The 23,067-nt window shown below is 52.7% G+C and overlaps 1 protein-coding gene across 1 annotated transcript in view; it reads right to left on the reverse strand.

Annotated features, from left to right (window-relative positions):
* LOC122457099 (RAP1 GTPase activating protein) overlaps positions 1-23,067 on the reverse strand; it is a 123,230-nt gene that overhangs the window by 11,188 nt on the left and 88,975 nt on the right. The window contains exons 6-7 of the mRNA XM_043500194.1: positions 2,006-2,041; positions 603-823 (exon numbers count right to left, since the gene is read on the reverse strand). Of these exons, the coding sequence (XP_043356129.1) occupies positions 603-823; positions 2,006-2,041 (257 nt within the window). The remainder of the gene's footprint in view (positions 1-602; positions 824-2,005; positions 2,042-23,067) is intronic.

A 23,067-nucleotide genomic window follows, 5' to 3' on the forward strand; every position in this document is an offset into this window, starting at 1 on the left:
CTGAGGGGGTGTGACAATTTGGGACTGTTGTTAATGTTTTCTCTGAATATTGTGGGGGTGCCTCAGTGTCCCCTATGCAGTTCTTAAGTATATAGGTGGTGGGATAAGGGTGTATGAGGACCCTCTGGCTTCCCCAGGACCCTGCCTGGGCGGACTCGCTGTGGGAAGCACACGGAGGAGCAGAGGAGGCTGGATGCTCCGAGGTCAGACCAGGAAGGGGGAAGCCGGGTGAGCTGTGTGTCCTGCAGACAGGCTGCTCCCAGAGAGGAGACTCCCCCAGAGTCCTGCCTGGCTTCGTAGGGAGCAGTTCCAGAGCATCGCCCGGGGACACCATGACAAGGGTTGCAGGTCAGCACTGAGGGGTGTCGGCAGAGCGGTGTATAGAGCGGATCCCAGAACTGCAATAACTGCCGGGTGCAGGTCACACTGAGGGGTCGGCAGGTCGAGGCGGAAAAGCAAGGAGGGCCGGTGGCTGTGCAGTGGCTAGGAACCCAGTACAGCTCCTGCTGAGCAGCCCTCAGAGCTAGGGGCACATCAGCTTCTCTGCCTCTCGTCAGAGCCCTTCTGGTTGTGGGTGCTGAGCTGCAGCTCGCACTCGGTACAGAGTGCGAGGGGCGTCAGAGCCAGCTGCCGCCCAGCAGCGCGCCGCATGGTGCAAAGCGCAGGCCCCATCCAACACTGCAGAGGACATCCCAGCATAAGTGGGTAACCCCAAATGTGCTGGGGGAGGGAGATCCAATGCCCCTGCCCCCATGCAGCATCCTCTGGGGCCTACCTTGAGAGGGGGTGGGAAGGAGCATCGCTGTTCGTCCATTCTGCTTCCCTGCAAGAGACAACAAGGAAGAGGGAGTCAGTGGGTGGCCCTGAGTTCAGGCTCTGGCACCAGAGTGCGTGTTTGCTTTGCGGGTGGGGGCTGCTTCCTGCTTGGCACAGATCTGCAGGCAGCTGTGGGTCACAGCCGCATGGCTGTCCCTGCTCTGTACCCTCCTCTGAGTCGATGGCTGTGGGAGGGACTCAGGGGTTGTGTCTACCTGTGGCAACGCCTGGCAGGAGCTCTCTGCGAGCGTGTGCATGAACTCACAGCTGGGGTGGGGGAGCTGGTTGTCACTGCGGCTGCACAGCCTCTGCAAGGGTCTCCATATTGCTGTGTGTCTGTGCAGCACATCAGGACAGGGACAAGTCCAGGGCTACAAAGCCCCAGGAAGCCATTCAGCTCTGCTCACTTGGAGAGCTTGGCTTCGCATGCTGAACCAGCTGGGCAGAGCCTGGTTCCCAGTCTGGGCCCCACTCCTGCAGATGCTTCTGCTAGACGACTTAGCCACTGCCAGCAGCCTGTCAGAACTAGAATAGCTGAGGGGGCTGCAGGTCAGCAGTGAGGGGGTTGGCAGGTCGAGGCAGGAAAAGCAAGGAGGGCCAGTGGCCGAGCAGTGGCTGGGAACCCTGTACAGCTCCTGAGAGATGGGAGCCCAGTGCAAAAGCCTTTCCAGAAAGCACCATGGGGTTTGCAGCACCCCCATCTCCCTGGCTCTGCTCAACCTGCTGCATCAGAGGAGACCCTACTCATGCCCCGTCCCCTCCGGACACGTATTGAATCAGCTGCAGTGAAACACTGAAAAACTCAGTTAAAAGCTCTTTAGGCTCCAACCATAGCGACAGCCTCCGCTGAATTATACAAGTTGACAACCTGCCCAATCTCCTCTGATCCCTGAGCCCCAAGGGCTGCTCCTGCCCTGGGCTCTCCCAGGGGACACAGGGCCTGACATACGGGCCCTGACGGATCTCTCATCCCAGCTGGGGGTGGCGTGTGAGGGAGATCTCTGGGCTGAGATGGGCCCAGAACAGGGTCCCGCTGGTAATCGCTCTCCCAAACCAGCCTCCACTTCTTGGCTGGCTCACCAGAGCCCAAGTGCTCCCCCCCCATGCCTCATAGTGTGTATTGCACCTTCCTTCCTTCCTTCTGCTCTGCTCAGCCAGCCACAGGCCCAGCTCTAGGGAGGCCACTCACCTGCATCTTTTCGATCATCTCAAAAAACTCTGAGGTCTGCAAGAGAGAGAAAGCAGCCTGCATCAGTGTGAAGGGCCAAGACCACTGTTCCCTCCTAGCTGTGCGCGTGTGCATGTGCACACAGATCCTAAACCCCGCACACACAGCGAAACCCCGCGCACACAGCAAAACCCCGCACACACAGCGAAACACAGCACACACGGCGAAACACAGCACACACGGCGAAACCCCGCACACACAGCGAAACACAGTGAAACCCCGCGCACACAGCGCACACAGATCCTAAACCCCGCGCACACAGCGCACACAGCGAAACACAGCGCACACAGATCCTAAATCCCGCGCACACAGCGAAACCCCGCGTACACGGCAAAACACAGCGCACACAGCAAAACACAGCGCAAATGGCGAAACACAGTGCAAACAGATCCTAAACCCCGCGCACACAGCGAAACCCCGCACACACAGCGAAACCACACAGTGAAACTCCACGCACACGGCGAAACCCCACACACACAGCGAAACACAGCACACACGGCGAAACCCCGCACACGCAGCGAAACCCAGCGAAACCCAGCGCACACAGATCCTAAACCCCACGCACACAGCGCACACAGCGAAACACAGCACACACAGATCCTAAACCCCGCGCACACAGCGAAACCCCGCGTACACGGCAAAACACAGCGCACACAGCGAAACACAGCGCAAATGGCGAAACACAGTGCACACAGATCCTAAACCCCGCGCACACAGCGAAACCCCGCACACACAGCGAAACCACACAGTGAAACCCCACGCACACGGCGAAACACAGCGCACACAGCGAAACCCCGCACACACGGCAAAACACAGTGCACACAGCGCACACAGACCCTAAACCCCGCGCACACAGCGAAACCCCACACACACGGTGAAACACAGCGCACACAGTAAAACCCCACGCACACAGCGAAACACAGCACACACAGCAAAACCCTGCGCACATGGTGAAACACAGCGCACAGATCCTAAACCCCGCGCACACAGCGAAACACGCTGCACACAAAAATTTGCACAGAAGCATGACATTTTGCACAGAAGAAATGTTTTGCGCCCATGGCCTGTCAAAAATTAGAGGGAACATTGGCCCTGGCCTGCAACCCCAGCAGACCTAGAGCCCCATTGCCATAGGGCAGCCATCAGTGCTCTGCATGGGATAGTCAGGCTGCCCCCATCGGCCTCAGATGGGGCAGGCTAGGATAGCGGGAGGACTTTAGGGGTAGGTCTGATGAGACTCAGAGACAGCCTGAATTCCAGCCAGATCCCAGCCCCTGTCCCCTTCACTCCCCACATCTGCCCCACCACTGCCCTCACTAACTGTGCTGGCCTCAGGCCTCTGCTGACAACTCCACAGCCAGGGGACTCCCTCCATAGCTGATTCTGATCTCGGGGAAGTCAATGAATCGCGCTGGCTATGTGACCCAGGGGTAACACTCGCTGCTCAAGCCAGTCAGCCTTTGTCCCAAAGGGGATGAGAGCTCTCCTCCTTTTAGGCCATGCACCCCTCAGCCTGCAGGGTTGGGGCAGTTCTGGCCTGTCCCAGGTGGGAGTTGTCTGAGCCATTGATGGGGTTCGAATACAATGGGCTGGATTTCCCAAGACAAGTTACATGGAGAGCCCTGATGTGCTCTGCTCTTTGGGCACTAGCAGGGGGTGGGGGCAGTGGGAGCTCGCTCGCCAAAGGACAGAGCTGCTAGACGGGTCAGGGGCCCCCGTCAATTACCGAGAAACCCATGTGCAGGGTTAGCCCCCCACCGTAGCTACAAACATACACTCACTTGTGTTGAGATACAGCTGTGTACACAGGCACATTGCCAAACACACACATGCACATGTACCTGTACAGGAACCCACACACACACAGAGAGAGAGAGAGACGCACACAGAGACACAACCTCCCCTCCCTCCCATAAATGCCCTTGTGCACCTAGACACACTCCTGAACATAGACTCACCTGCCAACATGTATGTGCACACAGACACCCTCCTCAAACACCCACATGCAAACACCTACAGCCACACTGCGCACACCCCCACCCCCATGTGCACCCCTGAGAACTCATTCACACACATTCCTGGACACACACCCCCACATGCACGCACAAGGTACAGGCCCCTGCTCACGCCCAGGTGTGCAGGGTTAACCACTTTCCCTTCTAACACAAGCAATAGCCCTTAATTACTTGTCTTGATGGCGGCTCAGAGCTCCTTGAGTGCTCAGTGGCTCCCAGCTAGAGCAGGCAGATGGGCTGGAACACAGAGCCCTGAACTTCATATGAAACAGCTAGACTGGAAAGGATGCTCCTCCCACCCACCCAATCCCCCTCCGGGCCAGCTCTTCTCACTGCCTCTTCCGCACCCCAGTCCCATCCACCCACTTTGGCGTGCATCCCCTCCTGCCCTTCTGTCGCCCTGGCCTGCAGACCTGCCACAGCATGCTCCTCTGAGCCAGTGGCAAGGATCGGGGTCACTGTTAGGCACCACCCGAGAAAGCCCAGCCAGGACAGGCAGAGGCTGCTGGAGGCCCCAGGGTCCCCAGTGCTGATGCCACTGCGTGCCCGAGATGCTGCCCTTGAGCCAGACTCACGTTCCAGCTGTACTTGGCCACGTTGCTCCTGCACAGCCCTGGCGCACCAGAGGAGAAGGGCTGTGGCCGAGCCATCCTGACGGGCTCGGGCTCTCCTGGGGCACTTCCCCAAGCACCACACAAGCCCTGGCTGCTCTGAGCTCTTGTGGAGCAGCCAGCCCCCGCCCCCTCAGCCCCGGGATTCCAGGAGGCATGGAGGTGAGTGGTGGCTCTCCCAGTGCTGCGATTCATTGGCACTCGGCTCCATGTGTACTTTATGGGCGTGGAGGCAGGAGCAGAAGGGAGCCATGCCAAGGGGCAGGTCTCGCTGTTCCAGCCTGCCCCAGGCTGTGCAGAGGAGCCAGGGAGTTGGTTACAGATCACCTGGACGGCCAGGGATCTCCACCATGATACACCCTTGGTGCCTGGGTGTGTGAAAACTCAGGCTGCTCCTGCCAGCTCCTGGAGCTGCACTGTAACAGATGGCAGCACAGCTCAGCCCATGCCAAGCTCTCTGCTGAGCCCTGGCCCTGCATCCTCAAATACTGCCCAAGGTATTGCAGGGGTGTCACGGCGTGATGGGGAGTCAGGGCCCTGCACCCCCACTTCCTGTGATTCACCGTGACTCTCAGCCAGCCAGTAGAATAGAAGGTTTATTAGAGACGACAGGAACACAGTTCAACCCAGAGGTTGTAGGCATAAACAGGATCCCATAGCCAGGCCCTTCTGGGGGGCAGGGAGATTAGACCCCAGCCTTGGGGCTCCCTCCACTTCCCCAGCCAACTCCCAAAAACTGGAAACCCCTCCAGCCATTTCACCCAGCCTCCCCCCAGCTCCTCCTCCAGCCTTTATCCAGTTTCCCAGGCCGAAAGTGTCACCCTGCCCCAATCTAGGGAGGTGGTGGAATCTCCTTCCTTAGAGGTTTTTAAGCTCAGGTTTGACAAAGCCCTGGCTGGGATGATTTAGTTGGGGATTGGTCCTGCTTTGAGCAGGGGGTTGGACTAGATACCTCCTGAGGTCCCTTCCCACCCTGATATTCTATGATTCTATGATTAACCCCCCTTCTGACTCAGGTTCAGGCTCAGGTATCTTCCCTCAAGGGAAGTCTCCCATCCCCAATGAAACTCCCCTGCAACATTCCCAGGTCAAATCCGCCCCACTCCCTACTGCATCACATCTCTCCCCCCTTCAAGACTGAACTGAGTGGGGTCACTCTGACCAGTGACCTGGGGAAGTTCAGGGCCTCCTCTCCGTGACAATGCATCCACTATCATGTTGGCACTTCCCTTCGCAAGAACCATGTCCTTGTCATAATCCTGCAGGAGCAGGCTCCACCTCAAGAGCTTGGCATTGGCTCCTTTCATCTGGTGTAGACAGGTCAGGGGAGAGTGGTTGGTGTACACGATGAAGTGTCGCCCAAAGAGATATGGCTCTAGTTTCTTAAGGGCCCACACCATGGCCAGGCACTCCTTCTCGATGGTCGCGTAGTTCTGCTCTCAGAGTAGCAACTTCTTGCTCAGATACACGATATGGTGTCTCTCCCACATTTCATCCTCCTGCATTAACACCGCACCCAGCCCCATGTCTGAGGCATTGGTGAACACCATAAAGGGCTTGTCAAAGTCTGGGTTTGCCAGAACTGGGCCACTGACCAGAGCCTCCTTCAGCGCACAGAGAGCCTTCTGGCACTGCTTGGTCCAGACCACCTTGTCTGGCTTTCCCTTCTTGCATAGCCCAGTGATGGGAGCGGCTACGGCTCTAAAGTGGGGCATGAATCTCCAATAGTACCCTGCCATGCCAATAAAGGCCTAGGCCTGCTTTTTGGTTTGGGGAGTTGTCCAGTCTCAGATCGTCTCCACCTTAGCTGGTTCCGGCTTTAGGCGGCTGCTCCCCACCCGATGGCCCAGGTAAGATACTTCAGCCATCCCCACCTTGCACTTCTCTGCTTTTACAGTCAGCCCAGCCTTCTGGAATCCGTCCAGCAGTTGTCTAACCTGGGACACATGGTCCTCCCAGGTCTGGCTAAAGATACAGATGTCGTCAATATACACCACTGCAAAACTCTCCATCCCCTTCAGTAGCTGATCCACCAGGCGCTGGAAGGTGGCCAGCGCTCCCTTGAGGCCGAAAGGCAGGGTTAGGAACTTGTAGAGCCCCAGAGGGGTGATAAAGGCTGATTTCAGCCTGGCATCTGCATCCAGTGGACAGTCAGATTAGTGAGTCCAGGCTGGTTGGAAAACAGCTGTTGGTACAGATGCAGCACCCCTGTGATTTCAGCTTGCTGGGCAGGGGTTAGCCAATCAGAGAGGGGAATTGTTTCCAGGTGGGAGCCAGCTCCTGTCTCAGGGAATAGATCTGCTAGAGGGTCATCTCCCTGCTCCTCCCAATGTCCACACACGGCCAACACCACAATCCCCCTGTCATAATATGGCTTCATCATATTCACACGGTACACCTGGCGGTGGTGCACCTGGTTCGACAGCTCCACCACATAGTTTACCTCATTTAATTGCTTGACAACCTTAAAAGGGCCCTCCCAGGCGGCCTGTAATTTGTTTTTTCTTATGGGGATGAGAACTATCACCTGATCCCTGGTGGCGTAGGCACAGGCCCGTGCCGTGTGGTCATACTAGACCTCCTTCCTTACAGATTCTCCTTGGCCAAGCCCATGAGCTCAGCAAGTCTTTCTCGGAAGATCAGGACATACTCCACCACTCACTCTCCATCAGGAGTGGCCTCCCCCTCCCATTCGTCGCTCATCAGGTCCAGGGGGCCCCTTACCCTCCTTCCATATAACAGTTCGAAAGGCGAAAATCCAGTAGACTCCTGGGGCACTTCCCTGTATGCGAACAGCAGGTGAGGTAAGTATTTGTCCCAGTCCTGCGAGTGCTGGTTCATAAAGGTTTTCAGCATCATCCTTAGTGTCCCATTGAACCTCTCCACCAGGCCGTTGGACTGGGGGTGATGCGCTGATGCCCAGTTGTGCTGGACCCCACATTCCTCCCACAAGCACCGGAGCAGGGCCGACATGAAGTTGGACCCTTGATCTGTCAAGACTTCCTTGGGGAACCTCTCTCGGCTGAAAATGGTCAGCAGCGCATCTGCCACGGTGTCTGCTTCAATGGAAGATAGGGCACTGCCTCGGGGTAGAGGGTAGCAAAATCTACCACCACCAGAATGTATTTCTTCCCTGACTGGATTGTCTTGCTGAGATGCTCCACTATGTTCATAGTCACCTTCTGGAAAGGCTCCTCTATGATGGGCAAAGGTCTAAAAGGCACAACTGATAAAGAGAGCTTTAAACTAGGAATTTGGGGGAGATGGTTGGGAGATGTCCAGGTAATCTCCACACCAGATTTTAGCATTGAGAGAGGAGAAGACGAAGTAAGAAAGGATACAGCCGTGGGTAGGAGAATGTATATAAGGAGCGAGGGCAGTGTGGATACTAGTCTAATAGGTTATACTGGCTGTAGAATGACTGTGCCTAATAGGGTACAAAATGTGAGTGAGGCCAAACAGCAAAAATTAAGATGTTTGTACAGCAATGCGAGGCGCCTAGGTAACAAAATGGAGGAACTAGAGCTACTGGTGCAGGAAGTGAAACCAGATATTATAGGGATAACAGAAACATGGTGGAATAGTAGTCATGACTGGACTACGGGTATTGAAGGGTATGTGCTCTTTAGGAAAGACAGAAACAAAGGTAAAGGTGGTGGAGTAGCATTGTATATCAATGATGAGATAGAATATAAAGAAATAAGAAGCAATGCAATGGATAAGACAGAGTCCATCTGGGCAAAAATTACATTGGGGAAGATAACTAGTAAAGCCTCTCCTACAATAGTGCTTGGGGTGTGCTATAGACCTCCGGGATCTAATTTGGATATGGATAGAGCCCTTTTTAATGTTTTTAATAAAGTAAAAACTAATGGAAATTGCATGTTCATGGGAGACTTTAACTTCCCAGATATAGACTGGAGGACCAGTGCTAGTAATAATAATAGGGCTCAGATTTTCCTAGATGAGATAGCGGATGGATTCCTTCATCGAGTAGTTGCTGAACCGACTAGAGGGGATGCCATTATAGATTTAATTTTGGTGAGTAGCGAGGACCTCATAGGAGAAATGGTTGTAGGGGATAATCTTGGTTCAAGTGATCATGAGCTAATTCAGTTCAAACTGAATGGAAGGATTAACAAAAATAAATCTGCAACTAGAGTTTTTGATTTCAAAACGGCTGACTTTCAAAAATTAAGGAAATTAGTTAGGGAAGTGGATTGGACTGAAGAATTTATGGATCTAAAGGTAGAGGAGGCATGGGATTACTTTAAATCAAAGATGCAGAAGCTATCGGAAGCCTGTATCCCAAGAAAGGGGAAAAAATTCATAGGCAGGAGTTGTAGACCAAGCTGGATGAGCAATCATCTTAGAGAGGTGATTAAGAAGATGCAGAAAGCATACAGGGAGTATGGGAGTGGAAGATGGGAGGGAATAGCAAGGAAAGCTACCTTACTGAGGTCAGAACACATAGGGATAAAGTGAGACAGGCTAAAAGTCAAGTAGAGTTGGACCTTGCAAAGGGAATTAAAACCAATAGTAAAAGGCTGAATAGCCATATAAATAAGAAGAAAACTAAGAAAGAAGAAGTGGGGCCGCTAAACATTGAGGATGGAGTGGAGATTAAAGATAAACTAGGCATGGCCCAATATCTAAACAAATACTTTTCCTCAGTCTTTAATAAGGCTAAAGAGGCTCTTAGGGATAATGGTAGCATGACAAATGGGAATGAGGATATGGAGGTAGATATTACCATATCTGAGGTAGAAGCGAAACTCAAACAGCTTAATGGGACTAAATCGGGGCGTCCAGATAATCTTCATCCAAGAATATTAAAGGAATTGGCACCTGAAATTGCAAGCCCATTAGCAAGAATTTTTAATGAATCTGTAAACGCAGGAGTAGTACCGAATGATTGGAGAATTGCTAATATAGTTCCTATTTTTAAGAAAGGAAAAAAAAAGTGATCCAGGTAACTACAGGCCAGTTAGTTTGACATCTGTAGTATGAAAGGTCCTGGAAAAAATTTTGAAGGAGAAATTAGTTAAGGACATTGAAGTTAATGATAAATGGGACAAAATACAACATGGTTTTACAAAAGGTAGATCGTGCCAAACCAACCTAATCTCCTTCTTTGAGAAAGTAACAGATTTTTTAGATAAAGGAAACACAGTGGATCTAATTTACCTAGATTTCAGTAAGGCGTTTGATATCGTGCCACATGGGGAATTATTAGTTAAATTGGAAAAGATAGGGATCAATATGAACATCAAAAGGTGGATAAGGAATTGATTAAAGGGGAGACTACAATGGGTCCTACTGAAAGGCGAACAGTCAGGCTGGAGGGAGGTTACCAGTGGAGTTCCTCAGGGATCGGTTTTGGGACCAATCTTATTTAATCTTTTTATTACTGACCTTGGCACAAAAAGTGGGAGTGTGCTAATAAAGTTTGCAGATGATACAAAGCTGGGAGGTATTGCCAATTCAGAGAAGGATCGGGATATTATACCGGAGGATCTGGATGACCTTGTAAACTGGAGTAATAGTAATAGGATGAAATTTAATAGTGAGAAGTGTAAGGTTATGCATTTAGGAATTAATAACAAGAATGTTAGTTATAAGCTGGGGACGCATCAATTAGAAGTAATGGAAGAAGAGAAGGACCTTGGAGTATTGGTTGATCATAGGATGACTATGAGCTGCCAATGTGATATGGCTGTGAAAAAAAGCTAATGCGGTTTTGGGAGAGGTAGTTCCAGTAGGGATAAGGAGGTTTTAGTACCATTATACAAGGCACTGGTGAGACCTCACCTAGAATACTGTGTGCAGTTCTGGTCTCCCATGTTTAAAAAGGGTGAATTCAAACTGGAGCAGGTACAGAGAAGGGCTACTAGGATGATCCGAGGAATGGAAAACTTGTCTTATGAAAGGAGACTTAAGGAGCTTGGCTTGTTTATCCTAACTAAAAGAAGGTTGAGGGGAGATATGATTGCTCTCTATAAATATATCAGAGGGATAAATACAGGAGAGGGAGAGGAATTATTTCAGCTCAGCACCAATGTGGACACAAGAACAAATGGGTATAAACTGGCCACCAGGAAGTTTAGACTTGAAATTAGACGAAGGTTTCTAACCATCAGAGGAGTGAAGTTTTGGAATAGCCTTCCAAGGGAAGCAGTGGGGGCAAAGGATCTATCTGGCTTTAAGATTCTACTCGCTAAGTTTATGGAGGAGGTGGTATGATGGGATAATGTGATTTTGGTAAGTAATTGAACTTTAAATATTCAGGGTAAATAGGACTAATCCCCTAAGATGGGATATTAGATGGATGGGATCTGAATTACCCAGGAAAGAATTTTCTGTAGTATCTGTCTGGTTTAGCTGATCGCCATATTTGGGGTCGGGAAGGAATTTTCCTCCAGGGCAGATTGGAGAGGCCCTGGAGGTTTTTCGCCTTCCTCTGTAGCATGGGGCATGGTTGACTTGAGGGAGGCTTCTCTGCTCCTTGAAGTCTTTGAACCATGATTTAAGGACTTCAATAGCTCAGACATGGGTGAGGTTTTTCATAGGAGTGGGTGGGTGAGATTCTGTGGCCTGCGCTGTGCAGGAGGTCGGACTAGATGATCAGAATGGTCCCTTCTGACCTTAGTATCTATGAATCTATGAATCTAAAAGCTGCTTTCCCCTTGTCCCGAGCCTTCCCAACCCTCTGACAGGGGTCACAGGATCGGCAATACTGCCAGACAGTGGTAAAGACTCCAGGCCAGTAAAAGTTCTATAGCAGCCTCTGCCTGGTGCCCGGATTCCCTGCTGCCGAGAGGGGGATATTATGGGCCAGGTACAGTAGCTTGCAGTGATACTTCTGGGGGATCACCAGCTGCCTCCGGATCTCCCACAACTCCACTTCCCCTGGGGGAGCCCATTCTCAGTACAGGAACCCCTTCTCCCACAGGAACCTCTCCTGGCAACCTTTCCCCATGGTCTGTGCCGCACTGAGGTCGGCCAGGTCCCTGAGCTTCCGCAAGGACAGATCTTTCTGTAACTTTGCCTGGAACTCAGTGGCTGGGGAAGGGGTGGGGACCTTTCTCCCTTTCGCTGGCTGGGTCTGAGGCCGCAGCCTCTCTCAGCTGTGTCCCTGGGCACTCCCTCCCCACCGGGGTGGGGTCCTGTGCCTCTGGCAAGTACCCTCCCTGAGATCAGGGCGTAGTGCCCCTTGCCAGCTCTGGCTATGGGTCACAACCAGGGTGCCCTGGGGATTGTTTGGCCAGTCCTCCAGGTCACCCCCATCAACACCTCATTGGGCAAACGGTGATACACCCCCACATCCTTGGGGCCCTCCTTGGCCCCCCCATTTCAGATATACCCTCACCATAGTCACTTTGAATAGGGTCCTGCTCACATCCATCAGGGTCTGGTAGGTGTTGGGCACCACCCAATCTGGGGCCACCACATCAGACTGGGCCAGCATCACCTCAGCACCCATGTTCCAGTATCCATTGACCTTCCTCCCATCCACCTCCGGGAGAACAAGGCACTTGCTCTACAGGGACAGCCCCACGCCCACCCTGTAAACTGAGAACCCTGAGTCCGGAGCATCCAGCCCTCCAGAGGAGCTAGTCTGGGGCCCTCCTCCCCCTTGTCTGGGAAGGCTGCCCCTCATCCGGCTGGGTCCCTACCCAGTTAACTCTGTGCGGGTTTGGTCTGCTCAGTCTTTCCTTGAGCCTGGGGCACTGGGTCTGTATATGGCCTCTCTGGCCACAGTGATAGCAGCTCATGTCCCGTTGGTCCCCTCGAGCCGGTCGGTTGGTTCTGATGCCGGATGTTCCCCTTTGGAGGGGGTTCTATGTGTTCCCCCTTTCGGAGGTCCTATGGTGATGCTCTCTCTGCATCAGGGCAGGCCTGATCCTTTGGGACGCCTCCCTGCAATCCCCTGACCGGCTGTTCACAAACTCATCGGCCAGCTGCCCTGCGCGTCGCGGGTTCTCTGGCTTCTTGTCCTCCAATCATAGCCTCAGGTTGGATGGGCACTGCTCATACAGTTGCTCCAGTACCATCACTTTAACCAGGTCCTCCTTCGTCTGGGCCCCATCTGCCCATTTGAGGGCATATCCCTCCATGCGGGTTGCCAGTTGCAGGTATGTGACCTCAGGGGTTTTATACTGACTCTGGAACTTTTCCTGGTACATCTCGGGAGTCAGCCCAAACTCGTGTAGCAGGGCCTTTTTGAATAGTTCGTAGTCCCTTTTCTCTGCCACTTCCATTCGGCTGTACATCGCCACGGCTTTGGGGTACAATAAGAGAGTGAGAAACCGGAACCTGTCTGCAGGAGCAACCTGGTGCAACTCACAGGCCATCTCAAAGGCAATCAGGAATTCATCTATGTCCTCCCCTTCCTTACAATGGGCCAGGATGCACTTATCAAAGTTCCATGCCATCCTGGTTCCCCCATCACTCACTGCTTTTCAGCTTGGCCAACTCCAGCTCATGCTGCCACTGCTTTTCCCACTCCTTTAGCTCATGCTGATGCTGTCTTTCATGGTCCTCTCGCTCCTTCTCTCGATCTTCCAGCTCTCTCATAGGATCATAGAATCATAGAATATCAGGGTTGGAAGGGACCTCAGGAGGTCATCTAGTCCAACCCCCTGTTCAAAGCAGGACCAATCCCCAACTAAATCATCCCAGCCAAGGCTTTGTCAAGCCTGACCTTAAAAACCTCAAAGGAAGTAGATTCCACCACCTCCCTAGGTAATGCATTCCAGTGCTTCTCTGCCCTCCTAGTGAAAAAGATTTTTCCTAATATCCAATCTAAACCAGTTTTATCTCCCTCTCCCTCTTCCATTCCAGCCGCCTCAGCTCCAGGCATGGGGAGCTCCACCAGGAGGATCCCCTGCTGCAAGGGTCAGGGTGCCCTCGGTATTCGCAGGGCTCCTCCCAGCTCCTCCCCTAGGCATAGGTAGGAGGGGTCTCAGGATGCCCTCAGTAGCAGTCTGACCCCTTCCAGCCAGTTCAGGCACTGGGGCCTGCCTTGAATCTGCCAGGCTGCTTCCCTCGGAGACAGGGATCAGTTCCTCCAAGCAATCCTCCTCCTCCAGCTGGGCAATCAGCTGTTCTTTGGTAAGCCTCCCAATGAGCAGCCCCCTCTGCCTGCACAGCTCCACTAGGTCGCTCTTAAGGTGCTATACATCTTCCAGCGGGCCACTTGCAGACCTATGTGCTCGCAGCTCTCCACAGGTTCCAGGAGAAACCCCTAGGGTGCCAGCCTTTCTCCAGGTCACCACCTCCCTCCCAGGGTCAAGCCACAGACTCCTCTGCCACTGAGACTGCTCACCGTAGTGCCCAAGGGAACCTCATTATTGCAAAAGTCCTTCTTGCTGGTCACACCCTCCCAGGGGTTAAGCGTAGCTCTTCCGCCCCCCAAAACCACTTCTCTCTGAATCTTCAGCACGCCTGGTACCTGTCAATTCCCCTTCGTTTACTACTCCCCAGTCACTTACTGCAGGAAGCACTGTACACAGGGTGCAGTAGATCCCATCTGTGCCACCAGTTGTCATGGAGTGAGGGGGAGTCAGGGCCCTGCACCCCCACTTCCTGCGGTTCACCATGACTCTCAGCCAGCCAGTAGATCAGAAGGTTTATTAGAGATGACAGGTTTCAGAGTAGCAGCCGTGTTAGTCTGTATTCGCAAAAAGAAAAGGAGTACTTGTGGCACCTTAGAGACTAACAAATTTATTAGAGCATAAGCTTTCGTGAGCTACAGCTCACTTCATCGGATGCATTTGGTGGAAAAAACAGAGGAGAGATTTATATACACACACACAGAGAACATGAAACAATGGGTTTATCATACACACTGTAAGGAGAGTGATCACTTAAGATAAGCCATCACCAACAGCAGGGGGGGGAAGGAGGAAAACCTTTCATGGTGACAAGCAGGTAGGCTAATTCCAGCAGTTAACAAGAATATCAGAGGAACAGTGGGGGGTGGGGTGGGAGGGAGAAATACCATGGGGAAATAGTTTTACTTTGTGTAATGACTCATCCAATTAGAATTAGCCTACCTGCTTGTCACCATGAAAGGTTTTCCTCCTTCCCCCCCCTGCTGTTGGTGATGGCTTATCTTAAGTGATCACTCTCCTTACAGTGTGTATGATAAACCCATTGTTTCATGTTCTCTGTGTGTGTGTATATAAATCTCTCCTCTGTTTTTTCCACCAAATGCATCCGATGAAGTGAGCTGTAGCTCACGAAAGCTTATGCTCTAATAAATTTGTTAGTCTCTAAGGTGCCACAAGTACTCCTTTTCTTTTTTAGAGATGACAGGAACACAGTTCAAACCAGAGCTTGCAGGCATAAACAGGATCCCTTAGTCAGGCCCTTCTGGGGGACAGGGAGATTAGACCCAAGCCTTGGGACTCCCTCCTCTTCCCCAGCCAACTCCCCAAAACTGGAAACCCCTCCAGCTGTCTCACCCAGACTCCCCCCAGCTCCTCCTCTAGCCTTTGTCCAGTTTCCCGGGCAGAAGGTGTCACCCTGCCCCAACCCATCTCCTGGCTCAGGTTACAGGCTCAGGTATCTTCCCTCAAGGGAAGTCTCCCGTCCCCAGTGAAACTCCCCTGCAACATTCCCAGGTCAAATCCGCCCCACTCCCTGCTGTGTCACGGGGCATGGGGGTGGCAACTTTCTCAGCACCACTGCTCAGGTGTCATGTGAATAGCAGACCAAGGCTGCTTTCGCCCACGGCCCTCGGCACCGGAGAACAGCACGCACTAGGCCAGTGGTTTTCAAACTGCAGGTCATGGAATGGAAGGCACTGGGTTGCAGCAGCTCTGGTCAGCACCGCCGACCGGGCCATTGAAGGTCCCATCAGCAGTGCTGCCCGGCTAAGGCAGGCTAGTCCCTACCTGTTCTGACACCATGCTATACCCCGAAAGTGGCCAGCAGCAGGTCCAGCGCCTAGGCAGGGGGACCACGGGGCTCCGTGCACTGCCCCAACCCCGAGGACTGGCTCCGCACTCCCATTGGCTGGTTCCCAGCCAATGGGAGCTGGGAGGGGAGGGCAGTGCCTGTGTGGGAGAGTCACATGGACCCACTTGTGTTTCTTCACCTAGGAGCTGGACCTGCTGCTGGCCACTTCCAGGGTGCAGCATGGTCTGCGGTGGCAGGACAGGCAGGACGCCTGCCTTAGCATCCTCACTGTGTCGCTGACTGGGAGCCACCCAAGATAATCCCATGCCCCAACCCCGCGCCCCAATCCCCTGCCCCTGCCCAGAGCCCCCTCCCACACCCTGAACCACTCATTCTCGGCCCAACCCCACAGCCCTCACCCCCACACCCCAATCCTGACCCCCTCCCACACCCTAAACCCCTCATCCTCAGCTCCATTGGGTCACGGGCATTAACAATTTTCTTCAACTGGATCACCAGAAAAAAAGTTTGAAAACCACTGCACTAGGTCAGCCAGCCACCAGTGCTCCCTCACCCATCCAGCCCCACTGATCCAGAGCCACCACCCCCGCCCCTCGAGAGTTAGGATGCTCTAGTGCCCCAGCCAGAGTCTTGGAGCTAGGAGCCCAAGGTCATCGTCTCAGCTCTCTGCAACGTGGGTGACATGCAGCTTTCGGTGCCTCAGTATCCCCTCTCAGATAAAGGGACCAATCCCCCTTTGCAAAGTGCTCTGGGATCCTTTGATGGCAGGTGACAAGGCACATCCTAGGTACCAGTGCAACTCTCGGCCTTCTCAAGCGCTAGCACCACATGCAGTGGTTTATGCGTTTGCTACTGGCATCTGCTAGGCGAGCTGGGCCATTAGCTCCAGCTGTAGAGACTCATGCTTTCAGATCTGAAGTCCTGTGTTCAGTCTCCACCCATGACACCCAACGGTGGCCTGTCCCATGCTGGCATGGCTGACACAAGCAGCAGTACACGAGGGACTTGGGCTTGTTGGAGCCTTTCTGTGGCTGGAATTGTAAGAGCCAGGCTGGCACTGCCCTGTCTTGTGGTCCCCAGCTGCCCGGAGCATCAGTGATGACTCATGCTACCCCATGTCTCTGCTTAGCTCAGGATCCAGCGGTGTTTGCTTTGTCAGGGGAGCTCCACTCTGTTGACTCTGGCATCTGCTCAAGGCTTGGCAGCCACGACGCAGCCTGGAAGTGATGAGGGTCTCACCGAACTAAACAAAAATCTCTTTCCCCTCTCGGCTTGAATCGCACCTGAACTGCAGGCAGCCATCCTGCCCATGAGTGTGGAGTCCAGACAGGACTCCCCGATGGGGTGACAAGGCAGGACAGGCTGGGTATGTGGGCCTGACAGCCAGAGAGCGCCCCAGCTACACTGTGCTGTAAACCAGGGCTCAGACTGCGGCTTGTGCCAAACCCCCTCCCCTCCACACACAAATCTGTCTAACTCAGGAAGCGAGAGCCAGGGGGATGCACAGGGTCAGAGTGCAAGTCCTGCTGCGACTCGAGTCCAAGTCCTGCCTTTGCGCAGTGTGGTCACAGCTCAAGCCGCAACCTGGAGTCAGCAGGTCGGCACAGTGCAGTGTGGATGCGTTCACATGGCTCAGACCCGGGTCCTGCTGTTGTAAGCCCAGCTTTACAATGCACTGTGGACACTCAAGCGCAGGCCTGGAAACTGAATCCACAAGACCCAGTTTCTGATGCAGTGTGGATCCAGCAGCCACAACAGAGAATGCCCGGCGGACATCACAACCCTGGGGTTTCATTTCCAGCTGTCACTGCCCAAGTCCCGTCCCCGCACTGCTCCCACCCTCTGTCTGTGTGGATTGGAAGCCCTGTGGGGCAGGGACTGGCTTGCTGTGGGTACAGCCCAGCAAAAGGAGCCTTGGCTCTTGGCAGGGACCTCTGGGCACCCCTGCAACATAAGTCATTCCGAATACTTTGAATCAGAGGCAGCAACTGTTTGGATTCTCTTTAAGGGAAGTGGCCGTCAGTAGCTGTGTGCTATTAGCCAGGTGAGGGTAATTATAGCAATTAGCAGGCTGCAGAAATGAATTTCCTGCCTGTGAGACATGGCGACCAGAGCCAACATGTTTCACTGGCACAAATGAAAGGGAAATACAGGTCCCCTGGCTAGTCTGGTGCTGCTTGCGACAGATGGAGCCAGAGAACAAAGCCACAGGAACTGCAGTGACTCAAGGTATCACATATAGCCCGTGTGCGTCATGATACCACATGTCAGAAATAGCAGCAGTTAATCCCAGTACATCCGACAGTGCTTTATATAGATATACACAAGATTCCTTTCACCCTTCTCTGGGGAGGAACGCAGCAGCTACTCTCTACAAAACTGCACAACATTTTAGGACAGGCAGGGAAGGAGAACACCACCTCCAATTAAACTGAAGGAATATAGATAGAAAGAACGTAGTTACTACTGCCAACTGCAGTGTGTCCAGGACACCAGCAATAACGATCCAGTTTATGTGAATAGTCCCATGGGATCTTTGATACCAAGTGCTCAGTGCTTTGGTTCTGCAGGCACTTTAACAGGGCTGAACATAAATGTCTATATCTAGTAACAAAGAATGCCGGTCACACTTAGAGAATGGAGGCTCGATCCCGGGCAGCAGTGACTCTGAAAATAATCTGGGGTCATGATCACCAGTGCCGGAACGGGGAGTGGGGGGAGGACAGTGGGCCATGGCCTCCCACTTTTTAATAAAAGAAACGTATGTGCTCTCTGTGGAATATTTAAGTATTAATTCCTCCACTACTTTGACCTTGGCCCCCCAACTTCTACAAAGGTCCCAGCACCCAAATGGCCATTGTCTCCCTGGCCCTTTAAAACCTGGCTGGGAGGGAGCATGCAATGACCTGGCCCAGTTGGTTGGCACCAAGGTCCCGCTTTGCACTGAGCCACATACCTGCATCTGGGCTCTCATACAGGCCATTGGGACGGGTCTGGGGATCTGGGAGGGCCAGGCCATTGTGGGGGAGGGGTTTGGGGATCTAGGAGGGTCAGGACATTGAGGGGAGCTTGGCTGATCAGCTGAACATGAGCTGCCAGTGTGATGCTGTGGCTAAAAGGGGCTAAAGCAATCCATGGACGCCTAAACGCCTAAACGGGAATGTCTAGTATGACATTTTCCTCTCTGCTTGGCACTGGGGCGCCTGCTGCTGGCATCCTGGCTCCAGTCCTGGTGCCACAGCTCATGGAGGATGCTGATAAACTGGAGAGGGGTCAGAGAAACACCAGGGGAACGATTAAAGGGTAGAAAACAGTGACTGACTCACGGAGCTCCATCCATTTAGCCTAACAAAGAGAAGGTTCGGGGGTGATTTGATCCCAGCCTGTAAGTACTTATGTGGGGAACAAATATTTCATAAGGGGCTCGTCAGTCTGGCAGAGACAGGTCTGACCTGACCCAGTGGCTGGTAGCTGAAGCTAGACACAGTCAGACTAAGGTGGACATTTTTACCAGTGACAATAATTAACCATTGGACCAATTCACTGGGGTCATGATGGATTCTCCATCCCTGACTATTCTCAAAGCTCTGCCTTAGGGATTACTGTGGGCAGGTCTCTGGCTGGGGCTATCTGGGGTCACACTAGATGGGCACAAGGGTCCCTCCTGGCCTTGGAAGCTATAAGCACAGGGCAGTGACCCAAAGCTAACTGAAAGGGAAGAGTGCCCTCTACTGAATCATCACCTATGTCTCTGCAGCAACTTCAAGTTTTCTTGGTCTCCCATCCAAGTACCAGCCTGGCATGAGATCAGCAGGGCCACAGGCCAATGGGCTCAGCAGTGGGGGGTGGGGCAGGGCTGGTCTTGACTGCAAGCACGTTAGGCAGCTGGAACAGCTAGTGCATGTGATGTTGGAAGGACTGGGATTGGGGATGGGAAGGGTTCAGGTTAGAGCTGTGGTGGTCAAAGATTTGGGGAGGGCTAAGAGGGGATGATTCTTTCAAGCAGAGAGCAAGAAACTGCCCTAGTATCTGTCATTCCATCTAAATCAGCGATTCTCAAACCAGGGGGTGGGCTTGGCAAGGTAGACGTGGGAATGTGGCAAGGGTGGCATGAGTTATGTGCTTTTTTTTTTAAGCACTCTGGCTCTCAGCCCCGGGTGGCTGGGCTCATGCAGAAGGACTGAGCATACTAGGGAGGTGGGGATAAAGGAGACAGCTGGAACCCCACCACCCAGGCTCAGGCTCTACTTCCCCTCCCCCCCCCAATTCCTCACCAGGAGGCAGTGGGGTTCTGCTGTCAGCTGGGGAGGGGGGAGGGGGAACAGCACAGAAGTAAAGGTGGCAATGGGAGCTAAGTCTGCTGTGAAAAGTGATACTGATGAATATTGCTTTTCACATTGTCACCCTTACTTCTGTGCTACTGCTGGCACAATGCTGCCTTCAGAGCAGCCGCTGCTCTCCTCTCTGCCTTCAGCGCTGGGTGGCGGTATATGTACTTGGGTGGGGTGGAGCGTAAACATGTACAGATGCAAAGAAGGGGGGCTTGATCAAATAAGTTTGTCACTTAGACCAGTGTTCTCAATAGGCAAGCACATCAGCTGGACAGTTCTGCTAAAATGATTGGCAAGAAGAAGTTAAAAATGTTGGCATGTAAACTGACACCACTAGGTTTCAGAGTCAACACCCCATTAAGGATTAAGGATTGCAGCATCTTGACTTTGGCCTTGTCTACATTACAAAATTAAGTCGATTTTATAGAAGTCGATTTTTAGAAACTATTTTATACAGTCAATTGCGTATGTCCACACTAAGCGCATTAAGTCAGCAGAGTGCATCCTCACTACCATGGCTAGCATCAGCTTACAGAGCAGTGCACTATGGGTAGCTATCCCACAGTTCCCGCAGTCTCCGCTGCCCACTGGAATTCTGGGTTAAACTCCCAATGCCTGATGGGGTAAAAACATTGTCGCGGGTGGTTTGGGGTACATGTTGTCAGGCCCTCCTCCCTCCCTCCCTCCATGAAAGCAACGGCAATCGTTTCGTGCCTTTTTTCCTGGGTTACCCATGCAGACGCCATACCACGGCAAGCATGGAGCCCGCTCAGCTCACCGTCACTGTACGTCTCCTGGATGCTGCTGGCAGATATGGTACTGCATTGCTACACAGCAGCAGCTCTTTGCATTCATGGCAGATAGTGCAGTAGGACTGATAGCCGTTGTACGTCTCCTGGGTGCTCCTGGCAGACCTCAGTGAAGTCGATCAGGGGCTCTTGGACAGACATAGCTATCCTCCTCTTAGAGCACCGAATGGGAACCAGCGACTCCAGGTCATTCTCTTCTTTAACTTTCATCTCATGGGGATTCAGTCCTGCCTGGAATAACATGTGAGCTGGAGGCTTCTGCCTCAGGCTGCTCTCCCAGCTGGCAGCACTGCGCAGTCACACCTACCCCAGCCTGCCCCTTGCTCCCATGGCTCATGAAGCCTGGACACTAGTAAGGAGCAGGTCAACTATAGGCTGAGCAAGTGCAGACTGGTGGTTGAATGTGCCTTTGGACGTTTAAAAGCTCGCTGGGGCTGTTTGCTGACTAGGTCAGACCTCAGTGCAACCAACATTCCCATTGTTATTGCTGCTTGATGTGTGGTCCATAATATCTGTGAGAGTAAGGGGGAGATGTTTATGGCGGGGTGGAAGGTTGAATCAAATCGCCTGACATCCGATTTTGAGCAGCCAGACACCAGGGCTATTAGAAGAGCACAGCAAGGTGTGCTGCGCATCAGAGAGGCTTTGAAAACCAGTTTTATGACTGGCCAGGTTTCAGTGTGACAGTAGTGTGTGTTTCTCCTTGATGCAAACCCACCCCCTTTGTTGATTTTAATTCCCTGTAAACTAACCACCCTCCCCCTTTGAAATAAAGTAACTATTATTTTGAAACCATGCATTGTTTCTTTATTAATTTTTTAAAAAATGAGATAACGGACAAGGTAGCCCGAGTGGGGTGGGGGAGGAGGGAAGGACAAGGCCACATTGCTTATTGTAGCCACATTAAAAATCAAACATGACAGCCTTCTGTTGCTTGGGCCATCCTCTGGAGTGGAGTGGCTGGGTGCCCGGAGGTCCCACCGCATTCTTGGGCATCTGGGTGAGGAGGATATAGAACATGGGGAGGAGGGGAGGCGATTATACAGTGGATGCAGCGGGAGTCTGTGCTCTTGTTGGCTTTCCTGCAGCTCCAACAGATGCTTCATCATGTCCGTTTGCTCCCACATTCGTCTCAGCATCGCATCCTGTCTCCGCCCTTCGTGCTCACTTAATTCTTTCCTGGCCTCTGCCATTGAATGCCTCCATGCATTAAGCTGTCCCCTATCAGTGTGGGAGGACTGCATGAGCTCAGAAAACATGTCATCGTGAGAGCATTTTTTTCACCTTCTAATCTGGGATAACCTCAAAGACGGAGATGACAGGGGGAACGTAGAAACATTCTACCCTCTACGATTCTGGGGGCACTGCATGGTCACCTGTGCTGCTGAGTGCTGCTGAGTTCACCACGCTGACCAAACAGAAATGAAATTTGAAAGTTCCCGGGGCTTTTCCTGTGTGCCTGGCTAGTGCATCCGAGTTCAAAGTGCTGTCCAGAGCTGTCACAATGGAGCACTCCGGGATCGCTCCTGGAGGCCAATGCCATCAATTTGTGTCCACAATACCCCAAATTTAACCCTGCAAGGTCTATTTTAGTGCTACTCCCCTCATCGGGGAGGAGTACAGAAGTCGATTTTAAGAGCCCTTTAGGTCGACGGAACGGAGTTAGTTGTGTGGACGCAGTCATTTTTAAATCGACCTAACGCAGCTAAATTCGACCTAACCCTGTAGTGTAGACCAGGCCTTTGTGTGTAATCATAGAATCATAGAATATCAGGGTTGGAAGGGACTTCAGGAGGTCATCTAGTCCCACCCCCTGCTCAAAGCAGGACTAACACCAACTAAATCATCCCAGCCCAGGCTTTATCCAGCCTGACCTTAAAAACTTCAAAGGAAGGAGATTCCACTACCTCCCTAGGTAACCCATTCCAGTGCTTCACCACCCTCCTAGTGATGCACTGGTTGCTCAGCCCACACTGCAAGGATAATGGATCTACTAATGATGGCTCTATTATAGCCAGTCTCCTTTAGTTCAAGTGTCAGCTGCCTGCATTTTTGGAGCTGTAGGTCCAAGGTTCTAAACCTGGCTCCCTAGAAGCATTTGTGACTTGTAGCATCATCATTTCTTTTCTGTAGCCATGAATGTGTTCCACTGGGTACTGTAGACCAGGGGTGGGCAAACTTTTTGGCCTGAGGGCCACATCAAGGTGCAAAACTGTATGGAGGGCAAGGTAGGGAAGGCTGTGCTACCCAGCCAGCCTGGCCCCCACCCCTATTTGCCCCGTCCCACTTCCCGCCCCCTGACTGACCCCCTCAGAATCCCCGACCCATCCA

Source organism: Dermochelys coriacea, chromosome 18 (assembly GCF_009764565.3).
Source record: "Dermochelys coriacea isolate rDerCor1 chromosome 18, rDerCor1.pri.v4, whole genome shotgun sequence".
Classification (NCBI taxonomy): domain Eukaryota; kingdom Metazoa; phylum Chordata; order Testudines; family Dermochelyidae; genus Dermochelys; species Dermochelys coriacea.